This window comes from Heterodontus francisci, chromosome 26 (assembly GCF_036365525.1).
Source record: "Heterodontus francisci isolate sHetFra1 chromosome 26, sHetFra1.hap1, whole genome shotgun sequence".
Lineage (NCBI taxonomy): Eukaryota > Metazoa > Chordata > Chondrichthyes > Heterodontiformes > Heterodontidae > Heterodontus > Heterodontus francisci.
Genome location: NC_090396.1, coordinates 11,137,604 through 11,155,278, shown reverse-complemented (window position 1 = coordinate 11,155,278; position 17,675 = coordinate 11,137,604). Strand labels below are relative to the sequence as shown.

Sequence of the window (17,675 nt, the reverse complement as noted above, 5' to 3'; positions counted from 1 at the left end):
GGGAGCCGGTCCTGCACAACCCGAGCCGCCTCGGAAATGCCCTCCGTGCCATTCCAATCGGCGCGGAGGGGTTTCCTGTACGGGCTGCTCCTGCATATTCTTCACTTCCTCGCCCTCGTCAGCTGGCCGGACACACCCTGGCGGTCTGCGTTGCCATCTGGCGACGAGGGGAAACCCCGATGGAGGTCTCTCTATGTGGGGGTCCTCCCCCTTTACATTGGGGACCTGGGGTGGAGGGTGTTGCACAGGGCAGTCCCATGCAATAGACTTTTAACTAGGTTCACGGACTCCCAGGCCGCCTGTACTTTCTGCGGCCTGGACGAGTCCGTGTTCCACATATATATGGAGTGTGCGAGGTTGCAGCCCCTATTTGAGTATCTGAAGGGGCTGCTCCTCAAGTTCTGGCTGCACTTCAGTCCCACGCTCCTGATCTTTGGGCACTCGGTGCGGAGGGGTGTGGGCCGGGAGGAGGATCTCCTCGTCGGTCTGCTCCTGGGCCTGGCCCAAGTGGCAATTCACAGGTCCAGGCTGCGGGCCGTCGGTGGGGTCCGTCCTCCCCGATTGCCTGCCCCTCTTCCGCGGTTATGTTCGCGCCCGGGTGTTCCTGGAGAAGGAGCATGCGGTGTCCGCCGGTACGCTTGAGGCCTTCTGTGACCGCTGGGCACCGCAGGGACTGGAGTGCATTGTCGACGCCGAAAATGGCATTTTAATTTGAGTTTTTTGTTTATTTATCTGTCTTTAATAAAGTTATTTTAAAAATATGTCTTCAAAGGGGGGCCTGAGGAATAAAGGCCCCCTCGACATAAAATGTATAAAGGCCACCTTAAAAAAAAAACGGGTCAAGCTACAGAGTAAAGCTCCCTCTACACTCTCCTATTAAACACTCCCAGGGCAGGTTCAGCACTGTCCCCATCAAACACACAAGAAATAGGCGCAGGAGTAGACCATACTGCCCATCGAGCCTGCTCCGCCATTCAAAAGGATAAATAAAAACGGGGTTAGATACAGAGTAAAGCTCCCTCTGCATGTCCCATCAAGCACTCACAGGCCCGTACTTTGTGGTTTAGATACAGAGTAAAATTCACTCTACGCTGGCAGTTACATGTGCTGGTCCCACTGTGTTTGTTCAGAATGCAGAAGATATTCTTGCCTGATGTTTTGTGAGTCATATAGTTTATAAGCAGATGCACCTTCCCAGAACTTCTCAATAAGTGTCTGTCTCCACAGTGTGCGTTAATAACATGGGCATGAATGTGGATTTTGGATTTGCAGTGTTGCAGTAATGTGGTGCTAGTCTTGAAATAATTAAATCCCGACTTCAGAAAGGTCTCCCATCGCAAACATTAGGTGGTCTTTATTGAACGCTAAATCCTTTCAGCAGTTGCTATGGAACAGCTCATGCCTTTCAATAAAGTGCAATAATGTGATTTTTCTGGGGTAAGGCTTTAATTGTACTTCAACTGAGGCCGCAACTCCCATTCCAGTAGTACTTTAATGAGAGTGCAGCAGCTGAGGTGGATGAGGCCCATTCTTTGATGCTGGGGAAATTGATGTCTGCTCGGGATGGTGTGTTGGTAAATTTGAGGACTGTAGGTGTGGGCTTGGTGTGGAGCATTGGGGACAGTAGTTCAGTCACTGTGGTTGTGTTTGACAGTGTTTGCTTTTGATCCTGTGTTGTGTTTCATGACCGTCTTTGTTCTTGACAGCGGGGTGTGTTCAGGGACTTTGGTATGAAAGGTGGGGTGCATTAGGGGACTGTGTTATGACAGTAGGATGCATTCAGGAGCTGTGTTTTGATAGGGTGTGTTCAGGGGCTGTGTTTTCTCTGTGCAGTGAGCTCGGGGACAGTGTTTTCTCAGTGCGGTACACTCGGGGACTGTATTTTCTCTGGGTGTGCTCGAGGACTGTGTTTGTGTTTGATGGGGTGGTGTGCTCGAGGACTGTGTTTGTGTTTGATTGGGGTGGTGTGCTCGAGGAATGTGTTTGATGGGGTGGTGTGCTCGAGGAATGTGTTTGATGGGATGGTGTGCTCGAGGAATGTGTTTGATGGGGTGGTGTGCTCGAGGACTGTGTTTGGGTTTGATGGGGTGGTGTGCTCGAGGATTGTGTTTGGGGTGGTGTGCTCGAGGACTGTGTTTGGGTTTGATGGGGTGGTGTGCTCGAGGATTGTGTTTGATGGGGTGGTGTGCTCGAGGATTGTGTTTGATGGGGTGGTGTGCTCGAGGATTGTGTTTGATGGGGTGATGTGCTCGAGGATTGTGTTTGATGGGGTGGTGTGCTCGAGGATTGTGTTTGATGGGGTGGTGTGCTCGAGGATTGTGTTTGATGGGGTGGTGTGCTCGAGGATTGTGTTTGATGGGGTGGTGTGCTCGAGGATTGTGTTTGATGGGGTGGTGTGCTCGAGGATTGTGTTTGATGGGGTGGTGTGCTCGAGGATTTTGTTTGATGGGGTGGTGTGCTCGAGGACTGTGTTTGATGGGGTGGTGTGCTCGAGGACTGTGTTTGATGGGGTGGTGTGCTCGAGGATTGTGTTTGATGGGGTGGTGTGCTCGAGGATTGTGTTTGATGGGGTGGTGTGCTCGATGACTGTGTTTGATGGGGTGGTGTGCTCGAGGATTGTGTTTGGGGTGGTGTGCTCGAGGACTGTGTTTGGGTTTAATGGGATGGTGTGCTCGAGGACTGTGTTTGATGGGGTGGTGTGCTCGAGGATTGTGTTTGATGGGGTGGTGTGCTCGAGGACTTTGTGTTTGATGGGGTGGTGTGCTCGAGTACTTTGTGTTTGATGGGGTGGTGTGCTCGAGGACTGTGTTTGATGGGGTGGTGTGCTCGAGGACTTTGTGTTTGATGGGGTGGTGTGCTCGAGTACTTTGTGTTTGATGGGGTGGTGTGCTCGAGGACTGTGTTTGATGGGGTGGTGTGCTCGAGTACTTTGTGTTTGATGGGGTGGTGTGCTCGAGTACTTTGTGTTTGATGGGGTGGTGTGCTCGAGGACTGTGTTTGATGGGGTGGTGTGCTCGAGGACTGTGTTTGATGGGGTGGTGTGCTCGAGGACTGTGTTTGATGGGGTGGTGTGCTCGAGGACTGTGTTTGATGGGGTGGTGTGCTCGAGGACTGTGTTTGATGGGGTGGTGTGCTCGAGGACTGTGTTTGATGGGGTGGTGTGCTCGAGGACTGTGTTTGATGGGGTGGTGTGCTCGAGGACTGTGTTTGATGGGGTGGTGTGCTCGAGGACTGTGTTTGATGGGGTGGTGTGCTCGAGGACTGTGTTTGATGGGGTGGTGTGCTCGAGGACTGTGTTTGGGGTTGATGGGGTGGTGTGCTCGAGGACTGTGTTTGGGGTTGATGGGGTGGTGTGCTCGAGGACTGTGTTTGGGTTTGATGGGGTGGTGTGCTCGAGGACTGGGTTTGATGGGGTGGTGTGCTCGAGGACTGGGTTTGATGGGTGGTGTGCTCGAGGACTTTGGGTTTGATGGGATGCTGTACCCGAGGACTGTGTTTGGGTTTGATGGGATGCTGTACCCGAGGACTGTGTTTGGGTTTGATGGGATGCTGTACCCGAGGACTGTGTTTGGGTTAGATGGGATGGTGTGCTCGAGGACTGTGTGTTTGATGGGTTGGTGTGCTCGAGGACTTTGGGTTTGATGGGATGCTGTACCCGAGGACTGTGTTTGGGTTTGATGGGATGCTGTACCCGAGGACTGTGTTTGGGTTTGATGGGTGGTGTGCTCGAGGACTGTGTGTTTGATGGGTTGGTGTGCTCGAGGACTTTGGGTTTGATGGGATGCTGTACCCGAGGACTGTGTTTGGGTTTGATGGGATGGAGTGCTCAAGGACTGTGTTTGAGTTTGATGGGATGGTGTGCTCGAGGACTGTGTTTGAGTTTAATAGGGTGGTGTACACGAGGACTGTGTTTGGGTTTGATGGGATGCTGTACCCGAGGACTGTGTTTGGGTTTGATGGGATGCTGTACCCGAGGACTGTGTTTGGGTTTGATGGGATGCTGTACCCGAGGACTGTGTTTGGGTTTGATGGGATGGAGTGCTCGAGGACTGTGTTTGGGTTAGATGGGATGGTGTGCTCGAGGACTGTGTTTGAGTTTAATAGGGTGGTGTGCTCGAGGACTATGTTTGGGTTAGATGGGATGGTGTGCTCGAGGACTGTGTTTGGGTTTGATGGGATGCTGTACCCGAGGACTGTGTTTGGGTTTGATGGGATGCTGTACCCGAGGACTGTGTTTGGGTTTGATGGGATGGAGTGCTCGAGGACTGTGTTTGGGTTAGATGGGATGGTGTGCTCGAGGACTGTGTTTTGGTTTGATAGGGTGGCGTACACGAGGACTGTGTTTGGGTTTGATGGGATGCTGTACCCGAGGACTGTGTTTGGGTTTGATGGGGTGGTGTACACGAGGACTGTGTTTGGGTTTGATAGGATGGTGTACTCGAGGACTGTGTTTGGGTTTGATGGGATGGTGTGCTCAAGGACTGTGCTTGGGTTTGATGGGGTGGTGTACACGAGGACTGTGTTTGGGTTTGATGGGATGGTGTGCTCGAGGACTGTGTTTGGGTTTGATGGGATGGTGTGCTCGAGGACTGTGTTTCGGTTTGATGGGGTGGTGTGCTCGAGGACTGTGTTTGAGTTTGATGGGGTGGTGCGCTCGAGGACTGTGTTTGGGTTTGATAGGGTGGTGCGCTCGAGGACTGTGTTTGGGTTTGATAGGGTGGTGTGCTCGAGGACTGTGTTTGGGTTTGATGGGATGCTGTACCCGAGGACTGTGTTTGGGTTTGATGGGGTGGTGTGCTCGAGGACTGTGTTTGGGTTTGATAGGGTGGTGTACACGAGGACTGTGTTTGGGTTTGATAGGGTGGTGTACTCGAGGACTGTGTTTGGGTTTGATGGGATGGTGTGCTCGAGGACTGTGTTTGGGTTTGATGGGATGGTGTGCTCGAGGACTGTGTTTGAGTTTGATGGGGTGGTGTGCTCGAGGACTGTGTTTGGGTTTGATGGGGTGGTGTGCTCGAGGACTGTGTTTGGGTTTGATAGGGTGGTGCGCTCGAGGACTGTGTTTGGGTTTGATAGGGTGGTGCGCTCGAGGACTGTGTTTGGGTTTGATAGGGTGGTGTGCTCGAGGACTGTGTTTGGGTTTGATAGGGTGGTGTGCTCGAGGACTGTGTTTGGGTTTGATAGGGTGGTGCGCTCGAGGACTGTGTTTGGGTTTGATAGGGTGGTGTACACGAGGACTGTGTTTGGGTTTGATAGGGTGGTGCACTCGAGGACTGTGTTTGAGTTTGATAGGGTGGTGCGCTCGAGGACTGTGTTTTGGTTTGATAGGGTGGTGCGCTCGAGGACTGTGTTTGAGTTTGATAGGGTGGTGTGCTCGAGGACTGTGTTTGGGTTTGATAGGGTGGTGCGCTCGAGGACTGTGTTTGGGTTTGATAGGGTGGTGCGCTCGAGGACTGTGTTTGGGTTTGATAGGGTGGTGCGCTCGAGGACTGTGTTTGAGTTTGATAGGGTGGTGCGCTCGAGGACTGTGTTTGAGTTTGATAGGGTGGTGTGCTAACTTGCTATTTTTGTGTTTGATGCTGGTCCTCAGATTGGATACACGGCCTGAATACTAACAAGTGATGTTTTGTTTTGCAGGACCTCTACCACAGCTGCTTGTAAATGGGGACATCGAACAGAAGGTAGAAAGTTTCTCTGATTTCAGTACAGTCTTACTGAACCGTGACGTGTAGTTTACAGGAGTTGTTTTCCAAGTGCAGTGCGTCATCAAAGCAAACTGCATCCACCTCCCTCGCTTTGTGAATCTGTCGCTTTGCTGTCCATTTCCTTCCTTCCTTGTTACTTGCTGTTTGCAAATGTCTTTTTTTAAAAATGACTATGGCACTCCTAGCTGGCACAATTCAGGACTTCCTTCTGCGTGAGTTACCAACTCTGCCTGGAGATTTCGTCACATGACCTCCCATTTCCAACAGCCCATCCAGTCAAACAGCCTTTTCTCCCATCTCCAAACTTTTTATAACTAATAAAAATCCGTGTCCAAAGAAAATGAATAAAATTGAATCTTTTTAATGCCCCTATGATTTTTCTCCTGAGTTTGTTCACAGCATGTGTCCAGGGGATTATTCCTGGAGATTCCAGGGCATTCCTGAAGGATTGGCAACCCCTGTTTGGCAGCTTGGATCCATCAGGTGCCTCTGCTGCACGAGGGATACTGCGGCTGAGACTGCCCCAACTTGCTTCAAACAAAACTGTTTTTATTCTCACTGGACCTTCATGGAGCTTGACTAGTAGGCTTTGTGCTGTTGTCGATCTATACTTGTTTCTGTTCCAGGAATCTGTCTGTCTCAGGATTGGTTTTATTCTGTGATAAATGCAATCCATTGCGGCTCTGAAAACGATTAGAGTGTTGGACTGGCTGGGAATGCAGTTCCCCCCCCCCCCCCCCCCACACACACACACACACGTTCTTCCCCCCCCCCAGTTGGGTGTGAGCTGTTGGACTGGCTGGGTCAGTAGTGCCCCCCCCCCCCCCCCCCCCCCCGCCCTAGTTCAGTCCAATTATATTTGTGCTAAAGCAATGTTAGTTCACTAGAATGTAACTGAAGAGGAATATTCCAGTTTTAATCTTTTTTTGACAGGAATTATAACAGAATCAGAGCATTCGACCCAACCAGTTCATGTTGGTGTTTATCCTCCACACTAGCAGCATCCTAATCCCATATACCTGACCTCATCCCATATTCCTTTATCCCTCTTCCCTTCAACCACCTATCTAACTAATTCTTAAACGTTGACAGTCTCTGCTGCAATCACTAACTCTGGCCGTGAATTCCACAGCCAGACAATTCTCTGTGTAATGAAGTTTCTCCTGCCCTCTGTCTTAAATCTCTTACATTCAATCTTCTATCTATGTTGCCTGGTTTAAGATCCCCAACTCATTGGAAACAGTCCATTTCCATCCTTAATCATTTTAAACCATTTTCTGTCAAATCACACTGTAATTGCTTTAACCAGTAACAGTGCAGTAGAGGATGTGACTATGCAATAGAGGATGTGACTATGCAATAGAGGATGTAACTATCAGGTAGCTGTCTGTGCAGAGTGAAGATTACAATGCAGAGCAATATCCTGGGGTGACTATTGATGAGATGAAGCTGCCTGAAGGATAACTGTTAAAACCTACTGAAACTAATCAGAGAAGATGTTGCTTCTGGTGCGGAATCCAATACTAGAGGCCGTCAATATAAAATAGTCATTAATAAATCTAATGGGGAATTCAGGAGAATCCTCTTTTATTTAGGGGAAGCTAGATAAACACACGAGGGAGAAAGGAGGAGAAAGCTGCTGGGTAGGAAGAGGCTGGCCTGGAGCATGACCATCAGTGTCTGTCTGTACACCAGTTGGGCTGAATAGCCTTTCTCTGCTGTACATTTTATGTAAATTCTGTGTTGTGTTCTTGATCTCTTTCTCTGATATGACTCTTTTGATCTGTCTGGTACAATTTCCTTCCTGTTACTGTTTTGTTTAAACTGTTATGGAGGTGGCAAAAATACTCGATGCTGTTTGGAGCCTGTGTTAGCTGGTTGGCTCCCTGTTGTCTGATGGATGCATTCATCCCACCCAAAGGAGAAGTGGGAGAGGCTCCAAACTGATTGTTGTGCTATTTTAATGAACCTCTGTCACAGATGTTGAAATACTGCACTGATCTCTACATGTTATTCATGCTTTGTATGAATGATTGGGCAACACTGGCAAATGGAGCTCACTGTGGGCAAATGTGAGGTCGCCCTCTTTAGACCTAAGAAAGATGGATAGGAGTATTTTCCAAATGGTGAGAAGCTCAACTGTGGAGAAGCTGAGAGATTTAAAAATCCAAGTACGGAAATCACTAAAAACAAGGAAACGGGTACAAAAAATATTCAAAGGCTAATGGAATTTATTTCAAGAGGGCTGAAGTGCAAAGGGGTGAAGTTATGTTACAGCTGTACAGAGCTTTGTCCAGACCCATTTAGAGCACAAAAAGATACCTGGACTGTCAGGGGTAAATTACAAAACGGGATTACACAAACCAGGGTTGTATTCCCTGGAATTTAGAAGGTTAAGGGTAATTTGATTGACGTTTTCAAGATATTAAGAGAACAGATAAGGTGGATTGAGAGAAACTATTTCCACTGGTTAGCGAGTCTAATATGGTCTAAAAATTAGAGCCAGACCTTTCAGGAGTGAAATTAGGAAATACTTCCCCACACAAAGGGTGGTAGATGTTTAGAGCTCTCTTCCACAAAGGACAGTTGATGCTGAATCGATTGTTAACTTTAAATCTGAGTTTGATAGATTTCTGTTAACCAAAGATATTAAGCAATATGGGGTAAAGGCAGGTATATGGAGTTAGGTCACAGATTAGCCATGATCTCATTGAATGACAGAACAAGCTGGAGGGGCTGAATGGCTTCCTCCTATTCCTATGTTCCTATTGGAGGACAGCATTCAATCTGGGCCCTGCTGCTCAGAAAGGATATATTGGTCTTGGAGCACAGATTTACCAAAATGTTACTGGGGCTTGGAGAGTTTAATGATGAGGACAGGTTGCACTGACTAGGCTTGTATTCTCTTAAATTTAGAAGATTAAGGGGTGATCTAATTGAGGTGATTAAACGTTTTGATGGGGGTGATAGAAACTATTTTTTTCTTGTGGGGTGAGTCCAGAACAAGGGAACATAAGGTTAAAATTAAAGACAGGCCTTTCAGTGATGATGTCAGGAAGTACTTCTTCATACAAAGGGCAGTAGAAATCTGGAACTCTCCTCCCCCAGAAAGCTTTTGAGGTGAATTGACAATTTCAAAACTCAGATTGCTGGATTTTGGTTAGGCCAGGAACCGAGGCAGGTGAAGGGAGTTCAGATACAGATCTGCCATGATCTAATTGAATGGCGGCACAGGTTTGAGGGGCTGAATGGCCTCCTCCTGTTCCTACCTTCATAACTTGTCATGTCTACAATCAGTCACCTGTTCTTTTTTCTTTTGGGCCTCCTTATCTCGAGAGACAATGGATACGCGCCTGGAGGTGGTCAGTGGTTTGTGAAGCAGCGCCTGGAGTGGCTATAAAGGCCAATTCTGGAGTGACAGGCTCTTCCACAGGTGCTGCAGAGAAATTTGTTTGTCGGGGCTGTTGCACAGTTGGCTCTCCCCTTGCGCCTCTGTCTTTTTTCCTGCCAACTACTAAGTCTCTTCGACTCGCCACAATTTAGCCCTGTCTTTATGGCTGCCCGCCAGCTCTGGCGAATGCTGGCAACTGACTCCCACGACTTGTGATCAATGTCACACGATTTCATGTCGCGTTTGCAGACGTCTTTATAACGGAGACATGGACGGCCGGTGGGTCTGATACCAGTGGCGAGCTCGCTGTACAATGTGTCTTTGGGGATCCTGCCATCTTCCATGCGGCTCACATGGCCAAGCCATCTCAAGCGCCGCTGACTCAGTAGTGTGTATAAGCTGGGGGTGTTGGCCGCTTCAAGGACTTCTGTGTTGGAGATATAGTCCTGCCACCTGATGCCAAGTATTCTCCGAAGGCAGCGAAGATGGAATGAATTGAGACGTCGCTCTTGGCTGGCATACGTTGTCCAGGCCTCGCTGCCGTAGAGCAAGGTACTGAGGACACAGGCCTGATACACTCGGACTTTTGTGTTTTTTGTGTTACCCCATGGCAAAGAAGAGATCACATCATGAAGTGACGGAGAAGGCTGTCCGTTTAATGTATAACTGCTCCTAGTGACTCACAATCCCTTGCTAATCTAGGGCCAAGTCTTGCCAAGAGTCTCTCTGCTTACTGTCATGTGACCTGTGCAGTAAATACTCGCTCTGCTAATCCTTTTGTTTGGCTGAGCCTGTATAAACTCCTTGTGGATCAGAAATGTAGCCTGAGATGTGACTGATCTATCTTGAAGGCAAACACTAATTATAAAATATGAAGTCACTTACTGCTATACAACTATTTTGAATTTAGAAATTGCTCTTTTGAAGGAGCTACTGGGTATCTACAGTGTTCCTAAACCCCTGGATTTGTTACCCTTGCTGGAAGAGTACAGTTCCCTGGATAACATGTTCTGTAGCTTGACGGACAGGGTACTGTCGCTTTCTCAATCCCTCACGAATGGAAAGGTGACAAACCATGGTGCGGTCATGCTGGTACTGGGCTATCGAAAGCTGGCTCTAGACAGCTCAACAGTGAGTGGGCGTTCTCCACCCCTGCCAGTGGCTGGCACCCAGTGGAAGATGAACTCTGACCTCAGGCCATGTCCACAGCCTGATTGGGTGAGTGGGGATAGTGGTTCTGGTCCTGAACCAGCAACCCTGAGGTCGAGTTCGAGCCCCTCCTCCCCCGGGTGAGTGACATTCAATGCAATAAGCCTGGTAATGTGTGGGTTAGTACCAGGAAGAGCTGTCAGATTGGTGTTAAAAGCCCAACTGGTTCACGAAGGTCCTTCAGAGAAGGAAACCTGCCACCCATACCTGGGTCAGCCTGTGTAGGACTCCAGTCCCACGGCACTGACCTCAGAATAGGCAATAAATGTGACCTTGCCAGTGTCACTGACAACCCAAGAACAAAAATGTGATCCTGAACCCACTCACGGTCCCTCAGTATTTGTTCCACTCCAGGGCCTCCCTCTATTCTCATTCCCATCTTCACTCCTTGACCTTTTTCTCTCTCTCCTCTCTCTGTCTCTCTCTCGCTCCTCCTCTTGGGTTGCGGGAGGGGAGAGGTTGTATAGTTAACCCTGAGGATATAGCAATGCGCAAGTGTAGTTGCTCCTTTTGGAATTTGTGCAGTGCAGACAATGCAGTGAGGTCAGATTTGCTCACCCTTCACCAGTGATTGATGTAGGAACCTGCTCCCTGAGCATTGATCCAGGAATTGTGGACTGCTTCACTGGAGCAGATCAACTCGTCCAACTAGACTGTGGCCCTTTGTCTTGCTGTACTATAGTGTGCAGACCACAGGGCTGAGAGTACGGGGAGGTTCAATCTCGGATTCACACTTTCAAAGTTTTATTTTTGTTATGGAAGAGAGGCAGGTCCAGTCATCCTCGCCTGCCTCCCTCGCCCCGTCGCCTCCTCATTCCCCCAGCCCCGTCGCCTCCGCATCCCACCCCCCCCCCCCCCCCCCTCTCCGCCTCCCCCCCTCGCCCGTTCCTCCTCCTCCTCCCCCGGTCACTCCCCAACATCCTGGAATATCACTCTGGATAACTGGGTCTCATGGTCTTAACCTCATCCCACAGAGCTGGGTTGCAAACTGGCCATCCTCTAATTATTGGTAGGAAATTTTACTCTTCATTTGAAATGGGGGAGGATGTTGAATATAAAGTAGTTCAGCCAGACTTGTCCCACATTTTTCCCTGAACTTTTTGGTCCTGATGCAGCAGACAGTAACTGGAAACTGGCTGAGCAGTGCAGGGAGGCTGAGGGTGATCTTGGGAATTGCTCTGTGTTTAGATTTGTTTTCTTGCTGCTTTTCTGTGAAGTGTGGTGATGACATGCCTCCATCTGCTCCCCATTTACAGGCTAATGGAAACGTATCTGCAGCAGTGACCCCCACATCAGCACCGTCTTCGAATTCATCATCTGCCCCATCCACCCCAACGACTCCAGCCAGGGTTACAAGTGCCCAGGTGGTCAAGGTACATTTTTACATTTGTTTGTGACCTACGCATTTTCTACATTTACAGCAGTGAGTAAACTTCAAAGGCCCTTCATTGAGTTTGGGATGTCCAGAGGTGGTGAGCAGTGACGAGCCACCTCTGGTGTAAACGAGGCTCCCATTGTTGTTGTGGAGTGTGCTGCTGCTGAGGCCAGTCATGTGGGCGAGGGACCTCTGCACCCTTGGTGAGGGTTAGTGGATGGCAGCGAGGGGTAAGGATTATTCCCAGTTGTCGTGCCATGTTCCTGCTCATTGTCCAGCCCCACACAGGATCAGCTATCTCTTTGTGGGTTAGCAGCTGAAGCACAGTCCTCCTGGAGACCAGTGTACGTGTGCAATCCTTCCCTTGTAATTTAAGAGTGTAATTGCACTCCACGTAACACATTTCCCATTTAAACTTTAATGAGTCTGGACTTTATACTAAATGCATGATGGGGTAGACTGAAGCCTTTGAACTTTGACCCCACAGCAGTTCAGTCTCTGATCTGCGCAGTCAGCTGACCTCTGCTGGGTGCCTGCTGATTGGATACTACAATTGGTCCCAGCACCATTTTTAAAAATTTATTTTTATTTTTTATTTTTATTTATTCATTTCGGTGGGCCAAATGGCCTGTTTCAGTGCTGTATCTCTCTATGACTCTGACACCACTGGGGAACTCCCCCACCATTCCTGTTCCTTGTGATAGATGGGGACTTTGGATGAGAATAAGACATACCTGACCAAAGACACCCCCCCCATGGCTGACTTGCCTACAGATGCTTATTGTCTAGTACAGAGGAACACCTGCTAAGGTGAGGTACTGGTGCCAGGAAAGGGACAGTGTTTTCAGGAGAGGAGACTGGCAATGGAGGGGTGGGGATCCATCTCTTTAAATGTAAAGAATAAACCCGTTAATGTAACACTGAGCGGTTGGTGTTGGGTTGTTCTCCTGATGAATTGCAGATGTTGCGTCGCTCTCTTGTCCTCGGGCTGCAGTGAGCAGCTCCTTCACTTTGTCAGCTGTAGCTCGATGGGTAGTTACTCTCACCTTTGGGTCAGAAAACAGTGTCCCAGTCCAGAGACTCAAACCCATAATCCAGGCTGACACTCCCAGTGCAGTACTGAGGGAACGCTGCACTGTCAGAAGGTCAGTACTGAGGGAGTGCTGCAGTGTCAGAGGATCAGTACTGAGGGAGTGCTGCAGTGTCAGAGGATCAGTGCTGAGGGAGTGCTGCAGTGTCAGAGGGTCATTACTGAGGGAGTGCTGCAGTGTCAGAGGGTCAGTACTGAGGGAGTGCTGCACAGTCGTAGGGTCAGTACTGAGGGAGTGCTGCACTGTCGGAGGGTTAGTACCGAGGGAGTGCTGCACTGTCGGAGGGTCAGTACCGAGGGAGTGCTGCACTGTCGGAGGGTCAGTACTGAGGGAGTGCTGCACTGTCGGAGGGTCAGTACCGAGGGAGTGCTGCACTGTCGGAGGGTCAGTACCGAGGGAGTGCTGCACTGCCGGAGGGTCAGTACCGAGGGAGTGCTGCACTGCCGGAGGGTCAGTACCGAGGGAGTGCTGCACTGCCGGAGGGTCAGTACCGAGGGAGTGCTGCACTGTCGGAGGGTCAGTACCGAGGGAGTGCTGCACTGTCGGAGGGTCAGTACCGAGGGAGTGCTGCACTGTCGGAGGGTCAGAACCGAGGGAGTGCTGCACTGTCGGAGGGTCAGTACCGAGGGAGTGCTGCACTGTCGGAGGGTCAGTACCGAGGGAGTGCTGCACTGTCGGAGGGTCAGTACCGAGGGAGTGCTGCACTGTCGGAGGGTCAGTACCGAGGGAGTGCTGCACTGTCGGAGGGTCAGTACCGAGGGAGTGCTGCACTGTCGGAGGGTCAGTACCGAGGGAGTGCTGCACTGTCGGAGGGTCAGTACCGAGGGAGTGCTGCACTGTCGGAGGGTCAGTACCGAGGGAGTGCTGCACTGTCGGAGGGTCAGTACCGAGGGAGTGCTGCACTGTCGGAGGGTCAGTACCGAGGGAGTGCAGCACAGTCGGAAGGTTTGCCCTGTTGGAGGGTCCACCTTTTGGATGGGATGTTAAATTGAGGTGATGCCAGTCCTCTCAGGTGGATGTAAAGGATCCCATGTTTTGAAGAAGAGCAGACACCATTCCATGGTGTCCTGGCCAATATATTTATCCTTCAGACAGCATCACTTGGAAAAAAAAAAGATTAGCTGCAGTTTGTGGGATATTACTCTGTGAAAATTGGATGCAATGTTTCCTACATTACACTGATTATGCTTCAAAAGTACTTCAGTTGTATATTTCTGGGATGTTCAGAGGTGGTGAAAGGTGTTATATAATTGCAGGTGCCTCTGTCATTCTCTGGTCCCTGCAGGTGATAGTCACAGGGAAAGCTGGCTCACTCTCTCTTTCTGTTTGGCAGCCCCAGCCCGAAGGTGACAGTAAGTTTGTTGAGCCGGGTCTGAGCCTCAGTACTTCTGCAGCGGAGGCCAAGGAGAAGGTTCATTCCAAGCGCTCGAGCAAGCGGGCCCCACCGATGGACTGGAGCAAGAAGAATGAATTGTTCAGCAACTTGTAAAGAAGACAGTAACTTTGTTAATCTCAGCTTCAGCTTTAATAACCTCACAAAACATTCATTTTTCTGGTAATATTGTTTTCCTAAACCCTGCGAGTCTTACCTGGTACATTCCGAGGGCCGAGTCCCTCCCTATCTCACTGGTTCATGAAACCCCATCCTCCCTCTGGTCAGAGGCAGACCAGGTCCAGCACAATGCCCTATTGTAATTGGCTTGGTTTATGTTGGTGGAGCAGGGGAGCAGAGTGATGTGCACTTCCCCCCCCCAACCCCCCCTAGAGCTTTGGTCCACACCATGTTTTCGAGGCCCCTCTCCTAGTGGCTGTGAGTGGCATGTTGGAATGTCCCGGGCATCTCTCACTATTGGCTCCTGATAGCAGCGGTCACTCAGACAGGGGCAGTGCTGTGAGGATGGGGACACTAACCTGTATTAGCCTCTTTTGAATCTCTTATGCCTGCCCTGTGGCTGGTCCCCCCTGCCCTTTGCCTGCTGGAGGTTGGTTGTTTGCCTTGGATGAACTGTGTGCGGGATTTCAGATGAGGCTCCTTTACATAGTCACTGCCTGAGCTTGAACCTTTGATTATTAAAAGCTGGGCGAGTTTTAAATCTCTTTTCAAACACCTGAGTCCTGCACTATCAACACTTACCATTCCCTCACAAACCAGGTGCTTTTTGCTGAGATTGTTCCTTAATCCTGTTTACCAGTGAGATTTGAATTTCTTTAGAGAACAGTTTGAAATCACCTGCACAAATCACACTTGCTTAAAGACAGCCACAGTTCTGCTAATGATGGATCGGCTGTTGGGGCCACTGATTCTCTAACCTGCTGTGTGCAATTATGTTTTTATTTAGATTCTCCCCTATTAAAATCCCGTTTAATCTGCATACCGCAACCAATAAGCTGCATTCATTAGAAAAGAGCTGATTTAGTTCCTGTTGCTGGATAAGGCTTCAGTATGAGGTAATGACTGCTTTGCAAGTTGAACTAGATGATAAAGTGCACTGTTAACAGACTGACCCGTCCTCGGGAGGTTCCTTGTGTGTCACTGACCTGTGCAGACCTCAGGCTGGTAGCTGCCCATCAAGATCACTCACAAACTGTTCCAAATAACTGAGCAGGAGTATGGATTTCTCTGGAAAGGCTGTGGGACCAGTTTGCCAACATTCAATGAGTTACATTCAGGTTACTGGGAAGTGTTGTCATGCAGGGACTTTCATTTACAGCACAATTCAGGAGCCTGAAGGCCATCCAATCAATGAGATTTTGTCGCTCCTTACCCACCTCCTTATCATATCCCTTCATCCTGTTTCTGTCCAATAGAGTATCTGCTCCCTCTGTTTCAAAGATCAACCTTCCTCACTCTCATTGCTTGTGATCATGAATGACGCTTTTACCTGGCTTGTAGCAGGATCTAAGGTGCCCCCTCTGGGCCTTGTATCTTTGGGGAATATGTGAGTCTTTGCTTTATCCTGATCTGTTTCTCCCCTCACCACCAAAATGTGCCATCACGTCCAATTAACCTGCTGGGAAGAGATCTAGTTAATGCTGATCTAGTTGATCTAATCTAGTTAATGATCCTTTCACCCCCTTCCCTCTGAATCTTGTCATGTGGGGGTCAGATCTGTCTGTTATTTTCCTTTGTTGGGTTGTACCTTTTTATTTAGAACTTCCTCGAGATGACGGGTTATTAAAGGGACTCCTTGTTTATCAGTACTTAACAGTGATTGCTATCTTCTATTGGTTTTTGATGCATTTTGAGCATTTTATAAACTCATTCCACACTGCTCCCATCTCCTCCTGTCCTTTAACTGGGTACTTGCAGAATAAATGCTGCCTGTAGTTTATCAAACCACTGACCACCTCCAGTCGCTTACCCATTGTCTCTCGAGGCAAGGAGGCCAAAGAAGAAGGAGTTTATCACCACCAGTGATGTTTGTAATCTGCTTTAATTTGCCACAAGTGAGTTCTGATTGGAAAAGTTTCTGGAACCTGGAAATCTACCAGGCTTCGCATTTGCATCGAAAGGGGTTCTTTGGTTTAAAATTGATTCAGTTTAATAAAAGCTGGGGTGTAGAATTAAAGAAACACAGAGTGAAATGACCAATGATCAGGTAGGAGTTCCAAGTTCAGCCTGTCCCAGTGTGGCAAGTTCAAAAAGTGGTTTAGGTTAATCAAAGTAATCTCTAATTTGCAGAGATTGATATAATGCTTCGAATGATACAGTTTGGGACCCTCAGTTACTGGAATTTCTACATGTGACTCTGAGATACTGGGTGAGGTTATAGATTGTATTGCCCCTGCCTTTGTAGTTTAACCCGAGGGACCTCCTGTCCAGATAATGCCTGGGACCTGTGGTGAAGGTGAGGTCCTGCATGATTTCCAACATAAACGATTTCTCGAGCTCGTTTCACACATCATCACGGAGAGCTGTGCCTAGTGTTGATTTTAACTATCACAGACTACAGAGTGCTGGATTTAGTCCCAGTCCCCGGGCAGTACATCGAGGGTTAATCTGGGTCCAGTCACATTCTGTGTCCGAATGTGGCGTTCTATTTTATCACTCTGTTTTACGTTGCATTTTCCTTATTTTGCATTACAACTTTTACACTTTATATAATAAAAATGAACGAGACTGACTGTAACATGGAAATGTTTCTGTGAAAGTGAAATGCCAATGACAGGCCCAGGATACCTTGGCTGAGATTGACCCTCTGTGTAAATGGTAATATTTGTTATTGGCTTTTATTTTGTCAGTTGACCGTGTTTAATGGGAGTGGAGCAGGTCACCAGTGTAATCTCATTTAATCAGCACAGGTTCTGAGTTCGAGACAAGTTACTCCTGTGTGTAATGGGGGAAAAGTCAATGTAGTTTTCACTCTAGGTTTGAGTGTAAAAGATCAGAACGATTTATTGTCCAAATTCAGACACATTGTAATTTTTAGAAACTATATTTTTATCAGTGTGTAAATTTTAAGAAATAAAAATTAAAATCAAAGAACTGTGTTTGTTTCTCTGCGTTGTACATCGTGTGGGACACTGTGAATATTGGAGACCTAGGGGAAAGACTCGTGGCAGGGCAATGCGGAAAATCAGGAGACTTGGAGGCACCAAGTTTGCTGCTCTGGATTTGTTTGATTGACGCTACAATTGTGTGTGTCTCTCTCTGCCTCCTCCTCTCTGTCTTTCTGTGCGCTTCTCTGTCTGCCTGTCTCTCTCTTTCTCTGTGCACCTCTCTCTGTCTGCCTGTGTCTCTGTGCACCCCCTTTCTGTGCATCTCTCTCCCTGTGTGCCTTTCTGTGTCTGCCTCTCTCTCTCTCTGCGCCCCTCTCTGGGTTTGAGAATACACAGCTTTTCCTTAGTTGATGGGGTCTGGATTTTACTGGTTGTGTTGTTAGAACTTGTTAACTCTTTATCAC

General features: G+C 48.7%; 1 protein-coding gene across 1 annotated transcript in view; it reads left to right on the top strand.

The window, feature by feature from the left end:
- Positions 1-17,257, top strand: part of LOC137384173 (Na(+)/H(+) exchange regulatory cofactor NHE-RF1-like) — a 152,495-nt gene extending 135,238 nt beyond the window's left edge. Inside the window, exons 4-6 of the mRNA XM_068057800.1 lie at positions 5,638-5,681; positions 11,562-11,678; positions 14,105-17,257. Of these exons, the coding sequence (XP_067913901.1) occupies positions 5,638-5,681; positions 11,562-11,678; positions 14,105-14,260 (317 nt within the window). The 3' untranslated portion in view covers positions 14,261-17,257. The remainder of the gene's footprint in view (positions 1-5,637; positions 5,682-11,561; positions 11,679-14,104) is intronic.
- The last annotated feature ends 418 nt before the right edge of the window (positions 17,258-17,675 follow it).